Source organism: Amia ocellicauda, chromosome 13, assembly GCF_036373705.1.
Source record: "Amia ocellicauda isolate fAmiCal2 chromosome 13, fAmiCal2.hap1, whole genome shotgun sequence".
NCBI lineage: Eukaryota > Metazoa > Chordata > Actinopteri > Amiiformes > Amiidae > Amia > Amia ocellicauda.
Window position 1 is genome coordinate 17,154,322 of NC_089862.1, and position 19,539 is coordinate 17,173,860.

At 35.4% G+C, this 19,539-nt stretch overlaps 1 protein-coding gene across 5 annotated transcripts in view; it reads left to right on the top strand.

Annotated features, from left to right (window-relative positions):
* The window catches only part of slc2a9l2 (solute carrier family 2 member 9, like 2), a 118,249-nt gene extending 102,733 nt beyond the window's left edge, over nt 1–15,516 (top strand). For all 5 annotated transcript variants that reach the window (XM_066720026.1, XM_066720024.1, XM_066720023.1 and 2 more), the window contains 2 exons: nt 4,275–4,402; nt 14,671–15,516. In XM_066720026.1, coding sequence (XP_066576123.1) covers nt 4,275–4,402; nt 14,671–14,940 — 398 coding nt within the window. In that variant the 3' untranslated portion in view covers nt 14,941–15,516. The remainder of the gene's footprint in view (nt 1–4,274; nt 4,403–14,670) is intronic.
* The last annotated feature ends 4,023 nt before the right edge of the window (nt 15,517–19,539 follow it).

Genomic DNA, 19,539 nt, shown 5'->3' on the forward strand with positions numbered 1-19,539 from the left:
ACACTATGGGAGGAATAGAACTAGATGAAGTAACGCATAAGAAAGACCTAGGAGTCTACATGGACTCATCCAATGTGGGGAAGCAATGAAGCAATGAAACAGGCAAACAAAATGCTAAGTTATATTGTCAAAAGTGTAGAATTGAGAACAAGGGCAGTGATGTTCAGACTGTACAATGCACTGGTTAGAGGTCATCTGGATACTGTGTACAGTTCTGGGCTCCACACTTCAAGAAAGATATCGCTGCTCTAGAGGCAGTTCAGAGGAGAGCAACCAGACTTATTCCAGGTCTGAAGGGAATGTCCTACTGAGAGACTGAGGGACTGAACCTTTTTACCCTGGAACAGAGAAGACTACGTGGGGACTTTAATTCAAAATCATGAAGGGCATCGACCACATCAAACCAGAGGAGCTTTTCCAGATCAGCAGGGACACACGCACCCGGGGACACAAATGGAAATTGGGCTTCAAGGCATTCAAAACGGAAAACAGGAGACACTTCTTCACACAGAGAGTTGTCACAATCTGGAACAAACTCACCAGCGATGTAGTTAAAGCGACAGTTTGGGAACATTTAAAAATAGACTGGATCGGATCCTTGGATCACTTAGTTATTAATGGACACCAAACGAGCACGATGGGTCGAATGGCCTCCTTTGTAAACTTTCTTATGTTCTTATACACCAATATATGATCCCACCCTTCAAATTTTACTGTTTGCAGGTGTTTAAAAACTGTTTTACTTAAAATTTTGACTATGTAATTATTATAAAATGATAATTTTGCTCAATTCAGTGCGCCAACTCTGTAGTTGGCTTGAAGAATAAATTCAAAGCCCGAGACTAGACTGAAGTTGACTGCCTAACTTTTCTATATCAGTCGTTAATCTCCAACAGAACCTCAGCAGTTGTTTTTGGGAAGTTTGATCTCTCCCAGAAAATTGATCTGACAGCTTGGGATTACATTTGTCATGTACTGTGCTGAAATTGTCAACTATGTTTAATGCCATGAATATCTTCTGATATAATGAATGACACATCTGCTGTAAGGGTTTCAATATTGTTGCAAAATCTGTAATATTTTAAAGTCTTACCTTCATATGAAAAAGTAATAATATAAATGCTTGAAATACATACAGATATGCAATTTCAGCTTTCAAATATATTGAATTTTGTTTAAACTAGGCCTAATTGTAAAAAAGGAAGAAGACTTGATTCAGCACGTTTGAGCTAATATTGTAGTGCATTCTTGTATTCATTATGTACTGCAATATTTGTGCTACTGTTTCATATGTAGTGCAATAATTACCTAATAAGTTTTACTTTGGAACTGATTAAAAAAGGAAGAACATTCACAATGCATTAAAATGTTACTGTATTCCCTTATCTATTGGTATCAAATGATTCCACTAAGAGTGTGTTGAGTGTTTTGAAAAGCTTTTAGAGACCATTTTCTCCCTTTATTGTAAGGTATATCCACAATTGAAATTCACTGAAGACAAACCATTTGGAGATTCTAACATTTAAATTATGAATTTGTGTTCTGCATGCTGTGCTCAGTGGTTTAGTGGTAAAATAATAAATGGGAATACTGTATGGACCTCATATTACAATGCTGTGGTGCTCATTTTGTGGGGAGGTGTGGTCTCTGTGTGGTTAAGTCATTGTGTCAGGAGTTGTATGTGTCGGCAAGTCTTTGTGGTGTTAGGTTATTGTGCAGACTGGTTAAATTCAAATTCTGAATAAGATTGTTCTGAGAGGCTGTTAGAGGCTATTTTCTCCTTTCATGGAGAGCCATATCCACCCCCACCACTTCTCTTTATATTTAAATTGCAGTTTTAATTTTACAGAGAGCACTTCAGGCCAAGGGGATATATCTCCTTGAAGTCTTTAGTAGGCATGTCTACATTGCTTCTCTGTACCAGTAATTAAGGGCTTACTATGGCAATCCAGCAAAGAACATTTTTTTCCCCTGTAGTCAATAGGACGCACCACAAAAAAATAAAATAAGCAAAATTCAGCTAGGTAACATTTACCTGTAGATGTAAAAACATTTGAAAAAAGTATCCTGCTCTTTTATGAGGGTAATTTAGTTTTATATTAAGCTCAATTTCATATGGAGAAATTATGCTCCAAAAGTACATTAACATTTCCAACTCTGAAGTAGTGCTCTTATTTACTGCTCATTAAGGCTAATTGTTCTTTGATGTCATGGTGTAGCGGCTGTGCTCTTAACAGAGGTTACACAGTGCACAGGAGGCCTTTGGCACAATCCTGTAACAAGCGTCTGTCTTCCTTATAATTATCTTCTGGAAAATGTCTAAACACATTTTAGCTTGAAAGTTTACTACAAGACATAGTAAAGCCAAAAACAATATTTTATTCTTTTAGCTTTTTTAACAGGACAAGTATGTGCCACAAAATTTGTTATAAATGACATTAAAGGGAGCACAATAGATTTATACTAACTGTATATTAAGATATATGTTTGCATTTCATTGCATGGACATGTATAGTTTGCCTTCCAAGTAAAGACAGGTTCTGAGTTAAATGTATCAGTGCAATGGATGAGTTGACTATTGACCAAAAACATTATAGGCTATTTCCAGTTAATTTGGGAAAATATATCATTCCTCATTTACGGTTTATCATATTGTTATTTAATGCCAGGTTTGTGAATTACTACAAAGTGTATTGCTTCCAGGGGTGAGGGGCATTCACAGATGTTTTTATTTATTTATTTCATAGGGGAAAAGAAAACAATTTGTGCCTTTGTGAAAAAAGTTTGATTTAAGTGCTTTTCAGCTATTGCAATCACTAACAAAAGTTTAACAAACGTTTGAAGCTCAAATTCAAGTAATCTAAATTCAGGATCATTTCTGGGGTTTTCATGATGCATCTTTTAGACAAGAGGTAAAAAAGTAATTAAGCCCTTCAAAGAAAGTGTTGGTTCAGCACGAGTTCACAACATATACATATAAGCATTCACAGAGGTGTCCTCACTTTACTTCATCCAGCAGATGTTTTATCTTGCCATTTGCCTAGACGTATACCTCTTTCTCATTCTTAATTTGTTTGGTATCCATAGTATTTCCTTGGTGCAACAGTGATGTATTCTATAAAATTCATTACATTGCATGTCCTGTAACATTTTATTTGTGAATCTATAATCCTGCTTTTATGTTACACTGTACCATATGAACTGTGTTTTGGAAAAATGTCATTTCAACTTAGATCTGTTTAATCTGTTGAATAATAGCCAGATATAGTCTTGTGAAAAAGACACACACACACAAACTAGGAAATATTCACCTATGGGAATTCTCCTGTCCATTAGATCATACATTCGTTCCATTAGCTCTAATGTCTTGAGATCCTGAAAGCCACTGAAGCATAAACATACTCTTTTTAGAAATACTAAAACCAATATAGACCCAGACTAAAGGTCACCCTCTAATATGACATCACTTTGTTTCATTTTCTATTCAGACAGGCAAGAGTATGAGAGAGTTTGTTACACTGGGAACCATCTTAATTTGTTCCATGATCTGTGCAATGGGAAGCATGTTATGATTTGTGTTCTACATTTTGACATACTTTTTACCTTCATTGTTTATTTCGGCTTCCCAGTGTTATGTTGGTTAGCTTGTTTGATTTTCAGTTTTATAATTTTGTCTAAACAACATATGTGGCCAATATAACAATGTAATGTAGAATGTTATACATCTTCTCGAGCCATTTTCCAAGCTTTATGCTCTCTATTTCTTCACTTTCTCCCAATCAGTTTTTATGCTTATGATTCAGATTTTTTGAAACTGTTGATCAGACTGTGTTCATTATTATAATAACAGTTTTTCATTCAGCAAATCATTCCAAACATATTCAAGTAAATAGATCTTAACCAGGAGTAACGGCAGTCTGGTTAGTCCTTCCTAACATGCCTTTGCTCTGCACTCTGACAGCAAGCACATTTTGTGACTTCAACTCTCCCTGTTAGTATAGGGATCAATTGATTTATAATTGCCTACTCCACCTTGAGTGCATACAAAAAAAAATAAAGAAAAACTGTCGATTACATGGTTTAAAGAAAGTATATTTAGACAATCACAATGAAAGTCCACAGGCAGAAGCACAAAGACTCCCTTTTTATGCAGCTTTACACAATGACAACATGCTTCCCGTGTTTCCCAAGTGAGTCTCCTACATGCACCAGAAAGATCTAATCTCTGCTTGAGTGGCAGAGTGCGCTGACATTGTATTTGATTTGATTCTCAGGAGGAATTCCCTTCATTCTCACCGGGGAGCTGTTTGAACAGTCTTATCGACCTGCTGCTTTCATGATTGGTGGAACGGTGAACTGGCTCTCCAACTTTGCTGTTGGACTTCTCTTTCCTTTTATCCAGGTACATGCAGTTTTTATCAGTCCAAAGCAGAATATATATATATTTTTTTTTTGAGGTCTGTATTCTTTCAGTGCCCTTATTTTATACAAAATATTATAGATTATACAGTGTTACTTTAAAACACTCCTTTTAATATTTCTATTGATTGATAGATGTCCCGAGCTGCATAAAGCTTCATTGATAATTTAGAACAAGCGCCGGATTAAATCAAAACTTTGACCCACCTGCTAATAGAAAACTACAGGACTGTACTCAGTTGCGGCTTTATTTTTAGTAAGATGTCACTTTCTTCTAATCATAAATGTAACCGCTATGATGTACTGGTTTGTAGTTTGCTATTAGCGGGTGGGTCAAATTTTTGATTTAATCCGGCCCCATGTTTCTTAATATAAAGCCCTGACAGTTACTATGCATAATTATATAAGATATAAATGCTCCACAGACATCCCAGCAGAGAATAATTTTAGCACTAACAGCTGAATTAAATTCATTTTATTAAACCAACTATAGTAAATAGAACTATGAATAATAGAGGGAGTTAAAATCTCATCTTTGCACTGAAAATGGTTGCAAAAAGCCCCAAAACATAAAACTGCAAAATGTAATGAACTTAATTCAAGCTGCTGGTCTTTGAGTAAATAATTTAAACATTTTCAGGTTCCTAGAACAGAAAGTTAAGTGGTCAAGACAGCTTATGGGCATTCAAGATCATTTTGATTATTCCCAACAAGGTAATTTCAAGATTCACCTGAAAGACTTGCAGAACAGTCCATTGATTCAACCTGAAAATCAATAGAGAACCTAAAGGCTCAAAACAAGATGACTGGGATATGCTAGCTGTGATATTCACACTACAGACGGGTGACAAATTAAAGGAAAAACCAACAAAGTGTCTCAGTAAGGTGTTGGGCACCACGAGCCGCCAGAACAGCTTCAATGCTCTTGGCACAGATTGTACGAGTCTCTGGACTCTACTGGAGGGATGAACACCATTCTTCCAAAAGATATTCCATCAATTGGTGTTTTGATGATGGTGGTGGAGAGCGCTGTCTAACACATCGGTCCAAAATCTCCCATAGGTGTTCAATTGGATTGAGATCTGGTGACTGTGAAGGCCATAGCATATGATTCACATCATTTTCATACTCATTAAACCAGTCAGTGAGCCCTTGTGCCCCCTCACCGTAGGGGTCAAGCAGTCAGGCCTGTCCCGTTCTCTTGGTGTAGCCACACATGCACTCGCCCACTTGTCCAGAACACTAGCCAGTTGAGCGTCTTTGTAACTGAAGCTCCTACCATTCCTGCCCCAATAATGACCCGTCTTTCAAAGTCACTTACATCCTTTCCTCTTGCCATCTTGATCCAAAATTGAGGTCAACTGGGCCTGCTCAGCATTTTTATCCATGCCACAGAGCATGATAGGATGTTAATTGCTTAATTGTATCATGCAGTACACCTCTTTGGAGGCTTCTGCATTCGTTATGTTCCTCCACTAATTTTTTCAAGTTTTTCCTTTAATTTGTCACCCGTCTGTGTATATATATATATATATATATATATATATATACACACACACACACACACATATACATAAATATAATGAATGAGAACAGCGACAGACACAAAGACAGAGAGAGATCAGACAGTATATCGCACATCCTAATAGAAAATAGAAAACATAATGAACTGCATAGTGGGTGTATCTTCTCAGGATTTTTGGTTGAAAGCAACAGCAAAGCCTATTCTTCTGAATAGGTGTCTGAGGTTTAATAGGACTAATCTGACAGGTCATGGATTGAAGGAGAGTTTGATGCATGCTGCTCAAATCCCAGTGAATTAGCTTATTACAATATATATATATATATATATATATGTAAGTGAGATTGTGTTGAATTATATTAAACAGAACAATTAAAAGCTAAAGAATTTCAAAAAATTCATGTTTGCAGCCTTGAATTTTCAGCCCAGTGTCTGTCATCAACATGCATCAGAGTTTCCAAAGAAAAGCATACTTAATGCCTCCCTTATATTAAACTTCACATTTTACATCACAGGGATTAGATTCAGTCCTGTAGAACTGTGTCTGTGAGTAATGAAACAATGCAGCAATAACTGCATATATAGTCTGTAGTTGGTAGACACAATAGGTTTACATATTAGTCTTTAAGGTGCAGGCCTAATTCAAGTACATTTTCTATATTGTTTTCTTTTAAGCAATTTGGAACCTTTGGTCTTTGAAGTCCCTCGGATTAGTATCTCATTCAAATAAGTTAAACATACACTCACCTAAAGGATTATTAGGAACACCTGTTCATTTTCTCATTAATGCAATTATCTAATCAACCAATCACATGGCAGTTGCTTCAATGCATTTAGGGGTGTGGTCCTGGTCAAGACAATCTCCTGAACTCCAAACTGAATGTCTGAATGGGAAAGAAAGCTGATTTAAGCAATTTTGAGCGTGGCATGGTTGTTGGTGCCAGACGGGCCGGTCTGAGTATTTCACAATCTGCCCAGTTACTGGGATTTTCACGCACAACCATTTCTAGGCTTTACAAAGAATGGTGTGAAAAGGGAAAAACATCCAGTATGTGGCAGTCCTGTGGGCGAAAATGCCTTGTTGATGCTAGAGGTCAGAGGAGAATGGGCCGACTGATTCAAGCTGATAGAAGAGCAACTTTGACTGAAATAACCACTCGTTACAACCGAGGTATGCAGCAAAGCATTTGTGAAGCCACAACACGTACAACCTTGAGGCGGATGGGCTACAACAGCAGAAGACCCCACCGGGTACCACTCATCTCCACTACAAATAGGAAAAAGAGGCTACAATTTGCACAAGCTCACCAAAATTGGACAGTTGAAGACTGGAAAAATGTTGCCTGGTCTGATGAGTCTCGATTTCTGTTGAGACATTCAGATGGTAGAGTCAGAATTTGGTGTAAACAGAATGAGAACATGGATCCATCATGCCTTGTTACCACTGTGCAGGCTGGTGGTGGTGGTGTAATGGTGTGGGGGATGTTTTCTTGGCACACTTTAGGCCCCTTAGTGCCAATTGGGCATCGTTTAAATGCCACGGCCTACCTGAGCATTGTTTCTGACCATGTCCATCCCTTTATGACCACCATGTACCCATCCTCTGATGGCTACTTCCAGCAGGATAAGGCACCATGTCACAAAGGTCGAATCATTTCAAATTGGTTTCTTGAACATGACAATGAGTTCACTGTACTAAACTGGCCCCCACAGTCACCAGATCTCAACCCAATAGAGCATCTTTGGGATGTGGTGGAACGGGAGCTTCGTTCCCTGGATGTGCATCCCACAAATCTCCATCAACTGCAAGATGCTATCCTATCAATATGGGCCAACATTTCTAAAGAATGCTTTCAGCACCTTGTTGAATCAATGCCACGTAGAATTAAGGCAGTTCTGAAGGCGAAAGGGGGTCAAACACAGTATTAGTATGGTGTTCCTAATAATCCTTTAGGTGAGTGTATAGTAATACATTATTTTGGTTTCTCGATTATTAATGTATTAATAATACATTATTGTTTTGTTTCATTTTAAGGTATAATCCTTATCTTACCTATGAAGCCAAATATTGTTGAAATAAATAAATAAATAAATAAATAAATAAATAAATAAATAGCTAGCCCTGATGTTCTGTAGAACAAATCAATATTGCATTAAATCAGGCTGGGTCATCAAGAAATTGATTTTAATTTGTGAAGTTTTCAAATGATATTTGAACTGTGATTGAAATGGCAATTTATATACTCAGCATTGTTTCTTTCACTTCTATTGACTTAATACAGATCCCATTTTGTTGACGTCATTTTGATACACTATTGTATATTGGCAAATGATCAAATGACTTGAGAGACTTGAAAAATATCTAGTCTTCCCTTCCAGAAATGTAGCAATCTTTAGAGTCTGGCTGACAGGGGAATGAATCAAGTTTTTGTGTACAAAGCATTTCCTATAATAGGTACATACAATATAAATCTGTTATTGATACTCCTATTAGACTTTCAGCCATTGATTTAATGATAATGTTTCTCATTAACGTTTTGAATACTTAATTGTATGAAACATTGATTCCACATTGAGTCATTCATATCATGTGTCACAGGGTGTGTGATCTCGCTCAAAAGCATCAACCCAAGGGACGTTTAAAACAACTGGTGCCCTGCGCTTTTGTAGTGTTAATACGATTAGCCGTTTAACTCTGTTTTTGCTTTGGGAACATGAGCACACAATCTTGGTAATGCACTATTGATTCTGTCAATGTGTTTTGACAGATTTTCACATCTTTTGTAAATAGCTTGTAGAAGTATTTATTAAAAAACAAATAATTTTTTTCACATTAAACATGTAACTTTTATTTTCTTATTTGTTAAAGACTTTTTTTGAAAATTGATCTAGAGTATGTTGTCTAGAATCATCTTAGTAATTTTGCTGTTACTCCACAGGTAGGCCTTCCTTTTCATTTGTATTCAAAAGTATTCACACCCTTTATTTGATAGAAATGTTATTTGGTCATTAATTTGGTTTAGTAAACATTGTTCATATTAAACTATACTCATTTAAAAATATATAAGAGTTTTGTAAACTTTGCTCTGTCACTCAATTGGTCCATAAAAATAAAGTGCATTTCAAGGTTTAGTTTTGACAAAACCAATATAGTTAGGATGCAGAGTTTCTTAAAACACATTCACAATGTTAACACAGCATAGCTGGATTTAAACACAAGATTTGAAATACTATGTAGTCTGAGAGCCACTTCATAATGAGATAATTACAATTCAGGGAAATTCTGGGCTTTAGAAGATCCTTGGGCTATTAATTACAAAATAAATCAGTTTTAATTCATTATTTTTATAATCTAAAAAACTAGACAGCATAGCTTTAGCATTTCAGTCAACAGAGGAATCTAAGGCTTGAAGTAATTGCCTTCATATAATTTAAACTACTGGGTCACAAGCATTTACAGACTATAGGCGTTTTGTATTAAATTAATTAAATTTGCAACCAGTGTATCAACATATTGCATTTAAATTATAAACAATATTTTATGGAGCAATAGTCTGGATTTAGTATAGAAAATAGAATCTGAAAAAATGCATAAATTGTATCTACTTATCAGAGCTGTCATTTTAACACGAATTGTGGTATTCAAGGTTTTGTGGTTTGCTAATTTGTCAAAGTTGTAAACATTAAACATTTTGCAGACTTCTTTCTGGTTTGATATTTTTGTAGAGATATTTTATTAATGCTTTTGTGATGTGATGCATTATTAAAAATATGTTGCTATACACACACAGCAAGAGAATAGATTGAAACAGGTGAGCTTTAGTGGACTTGAATAGTGGACCCTATTGTGGATTTCAATGTATCTATTATGTGTTACATATTTACAACTAATCTGTAAATATATAATTTTAAAGAGTATGTTTGATTTATTATTGACCAAAGAATATAATTCCATATGAAAATTAATATTAATTACAAACAGGTGAATAACTTATTTGGAGTACAACTCTGCTCTAAATTATATGATATTCTATATAAATGATGTTTATGTATTTTTTATATATAAAAATTGATTGCTAATGTTGTCTATGTTATATGATTGCTACATTAAGAAAAAACAAACAACAACCAAAAAAACTATTGGGTTTCACTAATTACAATCCCTTGAATATATGAAACTGGGTAAAAGAGCACAGATTCTTCATCATGGGATAGTCCAATAGTTTCTCCCATGATAGATTGAGACCCTCAGGTGTTGGCCAGAATATGAGGTTCTCCATCAGACATGATGACTAGTCAGCTTCTAAAAACAGTAAAGTTAGAGATCTGGATCCAGAAGAGAAACTTTCAGATTGATAAGAGGTCCCATCTTCGTACTTTGAAAGGCACTTTTGAGTCTTCCAACCTACTGAACTTGTGGCATTGACTTTCACAATGGGGGTGCCGTGGATAAGACTCTTTTAAAACCTAGAACCCCCCCAACAATCCTACTCACTCTCTGTTGTAGGTGAATACTTTATTCCCCCTGCCTTAAGATATACAGCTTTAATAGAGCATTGACTTTATCTTTGGGCCACTGAAGGGTTTTAAAACTGTTCCAATCCTTATTCAGGATTCGTGCCAAGAAAAGTTGCATGGAAGGAAATCTGTCTGTTATACATTTAAAAGAAGATGTATGTGTTTAGCGTTGCAAAAATGAATGTGAAACTGGGGTTAATGTATTCTCCTCATTTTGCCCACATCTTGTGAGTCATTTATCTAAAATTGACAACAACTGAGAGGTTTATAAAAGAGTCCTTTTGGTTTGATCACCGCTCCCTCTCTAAATAAAGAAGTACTGTTTTGCACCATCTCCCCGCCTGAGAGCCCCGGACACCGTGTCCAAGCCCACTCGATGTCACTATATATATATATATATATATATATATATATATATATATATATATATATATATATATATATAAAATCTGCATACAATTATGCATTAATTGATTTACAAAACGCAGTTTCTAATCACTATGAAATATGAAATGGACATTCTCATTAGACTCTTAAAACTGGACTATTTATTAGTATCTGAACTACATTCTAGGAAAAACCTTTGCAAGTGTTTAAAAAAAAAAGTAACATGTTTAACAATAAAATAAAACATTATAACACCTTTTTTTCCAGAGACTTGCTCTCTATTACTAATTTTAAACTACTTGTGAAGTTCATACTGATAAAGTATAAAGTATAAAGATCATTCTGCAGCCCAAAACAACCATGAGACTTGAGCTGTATTCATCTCTGCCATAAAATTGCATACTTCAAACAGACATTGCAGACTTACTTTCCTTTAAAGTTTAACAACAGTAAAGGTCCTATAATAAATCTGAAGTACTTTTCAGACAAGAATGTGACGCAGAAATTGATAACAGTTGATCAGGGTGAACAGGTGGACAATTTCCGTGTTTCCTCTTGCCACAGGCAGCAGATTGAACATAATTTGAACTGACCCCTTGTCAAATTGTGAACCCAAGAACATGCTGAGCAATGTCATTCTCAAAACGAAGACAAATACTTATTATAGACAGAGAAATTGCATTCTGCAGTTCTGTGTAGCAATTACGGGCTGGGATAAAGGTATGCACATTTTTTATGAAAAGATGAAAAATGTGAAATCGGTTTTTTTTTTAATTGTTTTTAGCAGCCACTGACTTGATTTATTATTTACTCATTGGCACTCTACTGTGCATGCCTCTCCTGATGATGAAAGTATTAGACAGTGAACTTGGTCACTCAGAAAAGCAATACTGTTGTTTTATTGCCATTTGGTTTTTAAATCAAATTGGGGTAGACTTCAAGATAGTTACCATTTATAACGTACCCTTTCTCACATACTAAGACTGCATTCCTGTTTGAGTCTGACAAGAGGGAAGATATACATATGAGAGAGAGTCATGGCTGATGTATGGATGCTGGCACACAAATAAGTATGTATACATCCTAAGGCTTCTGCTTCTGATGCTGAAAGATATCCAGTCTAACTCCCATTCAGCTCCGCTCCCTCAGGCTCACACGGATGCAGAATCTACACCTCACATGTCAATTTCCCCTAACTTACAGAGCCTTAACCATGTCTCTTTAGACATTGTTCATGTACCTTGAGCTGTAGGTCAGGATAATCTTAAAAACATGTAAAGATAGCCTCTGTTAGTAGACAGACACTACTGTGTATGTCAAGCTACTATTCCAAAGAAAATCTTCCCAGGGTACCAAAACCTTCTTAATTTGAATTCAATCATTTATACAGATATAAATCTACAGAATAAGTAACATAGATTCTAGATTGAGTTCCATTCAGTTGCACAGAGACAGGCTGAAAACAGCAGATCATATCTCACTTTCACATCATAGATAAGGTAGTAATATATAGTATTTTAAGTTCTGAGCTGAACTGATCAGGTGAGGGGAAAAAACAATGTCTTGCCAAGAGCAGAATCTGCTATTTCTCCTTCTGTCTGACCGACTCTGAATATAAACTCATTCTGTTGGCTTTCTCCACAGTGTTCAGAATGTGGGTGACAAACAGTTAGTTTATCTTCACTTTGAACCACATGGCTTCACTGGAAACAATTCCCATGTGAATTTGAATCACAGTAGATATTACATCCAGTATAACTTCTTGTTGATCAAGCCAAGATCTTCATGATCTAGAAGTTGCAATATAACCCAATTGAATGTTTTTACTAGACTATGTAAGCTTGGCTTTTGAGTTTCAGTGGTTTAGCAAGTAAGCAGTAGGTGTGGCTTGAAATAACAAATCAATAAACTCTGAGAAAGAGTTTGACATACCCACAACCAAAAACTACAAACTTGTAACCTATCATGCTTTTTTATAGTAGTAGAAAGCAGCTTCTGATAATAGGTTGACATGCAGTGTTGAGCTTTTAAGTCAATGCTTTGATTTAGTCTAGAACTAATACAGTATGTAATACACCAAAAATTGATAGATTACAAAATGACTCAGGATCCCTACTGCGTATTTTAATAGTTTGCAAGTGCTCTTGCATTGTATGTCTCCTCTTTAACTGGCCTCCTGTGGTCCCTTATTAATGTCAATCATTAAGGTTGAAAGTACTGTATTTCTCTAAAAATGCATAAATCCATTAAGCAAATAGTGAGAAAATACCAATTTATACAATGTGTGTATATATATAATCAGAGAATAAAGTCAAAGGTCTCCACAGATTTGCTTCAGTTCATACCACATGGCAATTCAACATTAGAAATAGACTGAAGGCATTTCATAACTTCAAATAAGAATAAGCTAATGGATATTCCAGTGAACCAGCAAACATGGGTCCTTTTCAGTTTCCCCTGAAGCTACATTAAATATTCAAGGTAGAAGATAAAAAAATGAAAAACAAATGGATGTATTAAAAAAATATGAGTCCCGGTGCTATTCCTATGGCATTCCTGCTGGCCAGTATTTCCTTTTGCTTTTGATACCTTTATTAAGAAATGCTGTATTATACATCCCTTGGAATTGGCATTGCTGGTTGCTGGAGTTGTTCTGGGTCAAGTCACCTGTGACTGTATGTAAGCGTTAGTATTTTATTATATTTTCATATTGTAACATCCCCCAGCCCCTCCTCTAAAGTCCTGGTACGCATCCCTGTGCCTCCTGTGTTACTCCTACCTCTGGGCACAATGTTTCTGATAACGCAGTGATGCCATCGAACACATCGTCTTCGTCACACTTCAAAGATACAATCTGTTTTTTAAAGATGTATAATTATGTTCCTCTAAGTGTTAACTTTTGGTTCCATGACCTACATTTGTTCTCTGATTATATGCAGGTTGTTCTGCTATAATTACTTTTGCCCTGAATGTGTAACTATATACAAACAAATAATCCTGTTTTTGCTTTGTTTGGTTTGGTCTTTGACAGGTAATTATATTGTGGCTTTTCATTGAGTTCTTTTTTAATACTTTTTTGTAGAGAATTATAATACATTTTGTATGTGTGTCATTAATTATTAATAGCTATTTCCCAGGACTGATTTCATGCCCACCTTAACAATCAGTGCATTTTTTTGATTTTTTTTTTAATGCTATTCTTTACTGGTGTGTTTCAAATCAATTCGATTTTGATGTATAGTCCAAATGCTCTGATTTATTAGCACATTGTGTCCTTTTCATACAGACTTATATTAGTTTTTATAAAGTACTAATAGATTAATGAAAAACAACCAACCATCGTACGGATCCCTCCAACTCTAATCACATCACTAACCCCCCGGTGTGCGCTGAGAGAGACTTTGATCAGAGTAATTGGCCAGTGGCACTTTTGGTGTAATGTTCCTCATAGCCAAAGACCAAGAACATCACAGTAAAGTAGCTATTTAGCTATACTCTAAAGGGATTTCAAAGATTGTTGATGGGCTTGGATAATATTGCATACCTTACTAAACATCTGTAAATGCTGTTTGTATTGAATGTCTCTTGCTATTAGAATAAGGGACACAGTAATGGTGCCTATAATGCTGTGATGAAAACTGGAAAAAGACTTGCAGACATTCAGTCAATGAGATCTGCATATTTCAAAATAAGCAGCTGTTTTGTATTTATTTGTTTATATTGTTGTTGTTGTAGATGTTGTTGAACATGGGCTCTCAAGCTGTGTGCAGATATTTCTACACTGTGTTTAATATTGTATTGACAATATGCCTTTATTTTCACAGGAGGCCTTTGGAAGCTTTTGCTTTTTGTTCTTTGCTTTCATGTGCTTGGCAGGAGCCATTTACTTATACATCATTCTGCCTGAAACGAAGAATAAGACTTTTGTCGAAATCAGCCAGTCCTTTGCCAAGATCAACAAAGTGGCACTCTGCTCGCCTTTAGAAGAGGAAATGCGATGCATACCCACCGTAACAATAAGGGAAAAGGAGGCACAGCCTGAGACCCTGAACAGACGAGTTGGTACTATAACTGAAATGGAAAGCTCATTTTGACAAACTGCATCAGAAAACAAACCTGTGGCAGATGGGTTTATAGCATCAATTCTACCAAAACATACTTGACCTCAGTGTTTTTATAACATAATTTAAACATATTTTGAGTAATGGTTGCAGACTTTGCAGAGCCCATTTTCTGAACCTGCATCTGTTTATTTTGTAGGACTTCAATAATTTTGTATGCATAAAGGCTCTGTAATACTGGAAAAGTAATTTGTTCCCACAAAGGTGCTTGTCATTTTTTTATTATTATTATTATTATTGTTACTATGCAATACTAAATTACTCTCCATGGTACATCTATGAAATTTATCTGGATTGGGCCACATCATGATTTATTTAGGCACCACACTGGTTTCTTTGTATTTGTCTCCCTTCTGTTGCTACAGATAAAGACTTTCCTTTTGCCTCAGCATAATAATCGAGAAAACTAGGTATGTTTTTCAATCACATGGGCCCATTCTATTGGCTTGATCTTGCTGGGGAAGTTTTGTTTTGTTTTGTTTTTTAATTGATTACCTCTTTGGCCACTTCTATAAAGTCGGTCTCTCATAAACAAATGTTCTTCCTGTATGTCTGCTGGCTTTTATATGTGCAGTCTCCTGTTTATCTTTATTTGCTCAGTTTCTTAATTTCTTGCACAGTCTGTGGCACTGCTCCTGGGTGCACAGTGTTATTTATCATTTATTGCACTCCTTATTTCTCCATGGAAAACTTTACTTCACAGTTATGTGGGATTTACCAGTTCAGTGTTGTTTTACACTTTGTTTACACTTATCCAAGCGTGGCACATGCAGAAGGATTTCATATACAGCACATACATTCTGTTTTTCATTCATTCTGTATTTATCCTGGTTAGTCAATTGAGAACAAACTCTTATTGTTGATTATGACCTGGCCAAGAAGTTTGCATTACTGCAGGTAAATATTTAAAGTATTTGAGAACTGTAATCAAATCAGATCTTCTCCTGGACCATTTTGCTTAAAGGAAATAGCTCAAATGCCTTTAAAGACATAGAATATTAGTCAATATTACTTCAATGCAGGTACACCGTAGTCTCTAACTCCAATCCACTCAGTTTAATAGGTCACCCTAAATAACCAATTTCTAAAGACTTAATTATTGACCATTTAAGCAAATCACTTGTTCAATTGAAGTAGGTCCTTAAAAACCCTTGAAGTTTGAAGGGTATTCAGGTATTTGTAGAAAAAAAAGATTGATTTGATCTCCATACAAATTAAAGTTATCATCCCATCACTCTTCCTGGCAGTGTTATCTGCTGCAATTTCATTCCCTCCAGCTCTCAGACCACTCTTAACTATTGTATAATCAAGTACAGTATCAAGAAACTGACCTATTTAAATTGCATATGATGCTTTGGTTGCTTTTTTAGTTTCTCAATTTCCTATCTGTCCTGGTTCTCTTATCATTGCTTTGTCCAGCTTTGAATCATATCTTAACATAGAATATAGTAAAATATAATATACATATTGTATTGAATATCATTAAAATACACCCTCATCAAACCATATTTTAGTAGGATATGCCTAGTAATGTATTTGAAAGTAATTTTAAAATATTTCATACTTAATCTGAAGAAAAATGCTGAATGAAAATCATCAATTTGAAAATAAAGTCTCATTCAGGTTCTTTTCAGCAATAAAGATTTAATCATAAACATTTGTATATTACTTTAAGACGTCAGACACATTATTTGTTCCCTCCCTACAGTTACATTATGCAAACAGATCTATGTGAATCCAATTGTTGTAGTCCATCTTCCCATCATCGTACTGTTCATGGTAACAAGGTTATACACTGAAGTGACTTAATATGACAGAACAGTGCTAGTGCTTCCGTAAGTTTCATTGTTGTACAAATGCACCTTGCTCTTGCTCTGACCAACCCCTGCAATTCATTCTCAAACCTCCTTCAAGGCAGACTGTACATTAATGTCTGTACATTGGTTTTATAATATGGTCTGGGGCTACTGTCAAGCTCAGGCAGACCTAAAAATAAGTACACCCTTTCACAAAACAATGGTACAAAAAAGATCGGTTAGAGTTGTGTAACGGCTGGAAAATAAAATAGAGCAAGGATGTAACAATGTTGATCATCTTTACAGACTTGTATCATTGTGTTGTCCAGTATAGCAATGATAGCTATATGTTCGTTTAAGTTATTTAATACCAAACAGTATCTCGCATTTATTGCAGGCCGCACAAAAATCATCGGACTGTCAGGTTCATAGAGCACAACAAGCCAATAACGTGATTTCCCAAGGCTATGGAATAATATGAATACTGTCATCAACTCTAGATTACAAAAATAAATACTATTATACAAGAAGGAAAGTAGATTTAATAGAGATTCGTCTTCTCAGGATACAGTAAGTGACCATTATTAAGAAGTGTAATCAATTAAACAGAGTATGAAGGAATACTGACATGTCAGCTCTTTTCTCTGTTTTGGTGTTTTTCCTGTACAACTTCTCTCTGTGAAATTGTCATAATCAGTTAAATAATTCTGATGTTACTCCCCGAGTCTTTACAGAATTGCAGATGATACTGATTTCCTGACAATCCAATGTCCGTATGAATGAGTTCAATTTCCAGCTGGTCATATTTGTCATTTTTTAATCACAACAATAAAACGATAATCACCTACACCCAACTATGCAAGTTTAGGAGGAATTTGGAGCTTCCTATGTTTTTTCTTAAGATCACAATTTTTACAGGATATTTTGTCAAATAGTGTGTTGAAAATCCTTGCAGCAATTGGGACTAGGGGCAGAAGAGGGTGACAAGCAGAGAAATTGCAGTAAGGGACTCTCCAGTACATGCAGCTCACACTGTGATGTGATCTCTGGGGCTAGGAAAGCTAATAATATATCTGCAAACAGATCCAAAGAAAGAGAAACTGCACATTTCAGGGGAGTTCTTTTGATGTCAGCGCTGCAGGCGTTAATATCTTATGCAGATACTGTCTAATATCAGCTGTTAAGTAGCTTAGATCATTTGATTTTTAAATTGGGGGGAAAAAGGGACACGTATGTGTATAGAGTACAGACACACAGACACAAACATGCATGTTCAGGATGTGTATTTGACCTGTTCAGGAAACTGGTATAAATTATAAATTAATTTAACAATAACTGGTCAAATTGTCACCATCAGAAAATACAAATCCCTTAAATAGGTAATCTTTAATGGTTAATTAATTGTTAAAAAGAATTCTGCAAAACCAGCTACTCCTGATGATAAAATTCCAGAGACCTGAAACTGACAACAAATGCACAGCTACTTTTAAACCATTTCTAATGACTTTTCTTCTGTGCTTACCAACGCTTCCAGGCATTTATCTCTAAGAAGTTGTAAATCGTCTGTTTCTTCTATGCAAGTAATTCATTTTCTTAGATTTTTCTTTCATTTCTTAATCCCCTTTCAATGGATTGCATGTTTATTTGTTAATCTGTTGATTTTGGATGGTTTAGAATCTAAATCTCTGGATTTCTGATAACTTTCTGTGGGTTTCTCATGGCCCTACTTCACAATAAAATACCTTATCAGGATGAGAAAGAATACAAGAAATGTTGCAGAGGTGTAGCTTAGAAAGTTGAAATGTTTTTTAGTTTTTTTTTGTTTTTTTTTTGTTTTTTTTAGACCATCACATTTTGCCATTTCAAGACCCCTTTTGACGAGAACATGTTTGGCAAATTTAAGCCCTGAAAACAAGATTTTGCATTACAAAGCTTAATCCTCTTGCCCCGGCCTCTACTCACTATTTCAGCTATGAATGTGTTTATTATTCTTTTGAATGATTTATTAGCCTTCAAACTGCACATTCTAAGTATTTTCAAATAAGATGCCCAAGTAGAAAAGCATGACAGTTTCTTTTCATGTACCTGTAAAGCAATACACACATAAATTAATTTTACATTGAAGTGCTTGGAGCTGTGCCTCTACAGACAGGTTTTCTAAATAAGCAGATCAGGGGGTTTTATCCTCAAACTTATTGGATCTTGAGAATTGGAATTTCTACCACATTCTAATAAAATTTGCTTGATATGATTTAAGCACTAATTATCAGATGTAATATGCATGCTGTTTACAAATTTGTATAATTTTTTTATTGACTTTCAAAGCAAGAAGACTTAAAAAGCATAACCTACTATTTAACCCAAAATAATCCCAGTCATCAGTGTAAGATTATATAGGACAATACATCTAAACAATTCAAAAATATCTCAGCTAATGTCGTGTGAGTAATTTTAATGTATTGTTCCTGTCATCTTTTCACCTGGGAGAAGCCCAGATTAATGATGTGGTCATAACTTCTGTAGAGTATAACACTGCTTACCAATGTGACAGCTTTTAATTCTGATTCTCTGTTGTGATAGCGTGGTGTTATGTTACTTTCTTCCACCTTATTAATATAAATTGCTTACAACACTTCATTTCAGGAGGGCTGAGGGTGCATTGAGTAATCTAAATGGACATGAAGTGGAAGAAAAATTAGTAGAAAATGTTTTCAATTAGAAAAATAACTTTTCGCAGTTCCCTGGTTGACATATTGAAGGAAAGTGTTGGAAAATA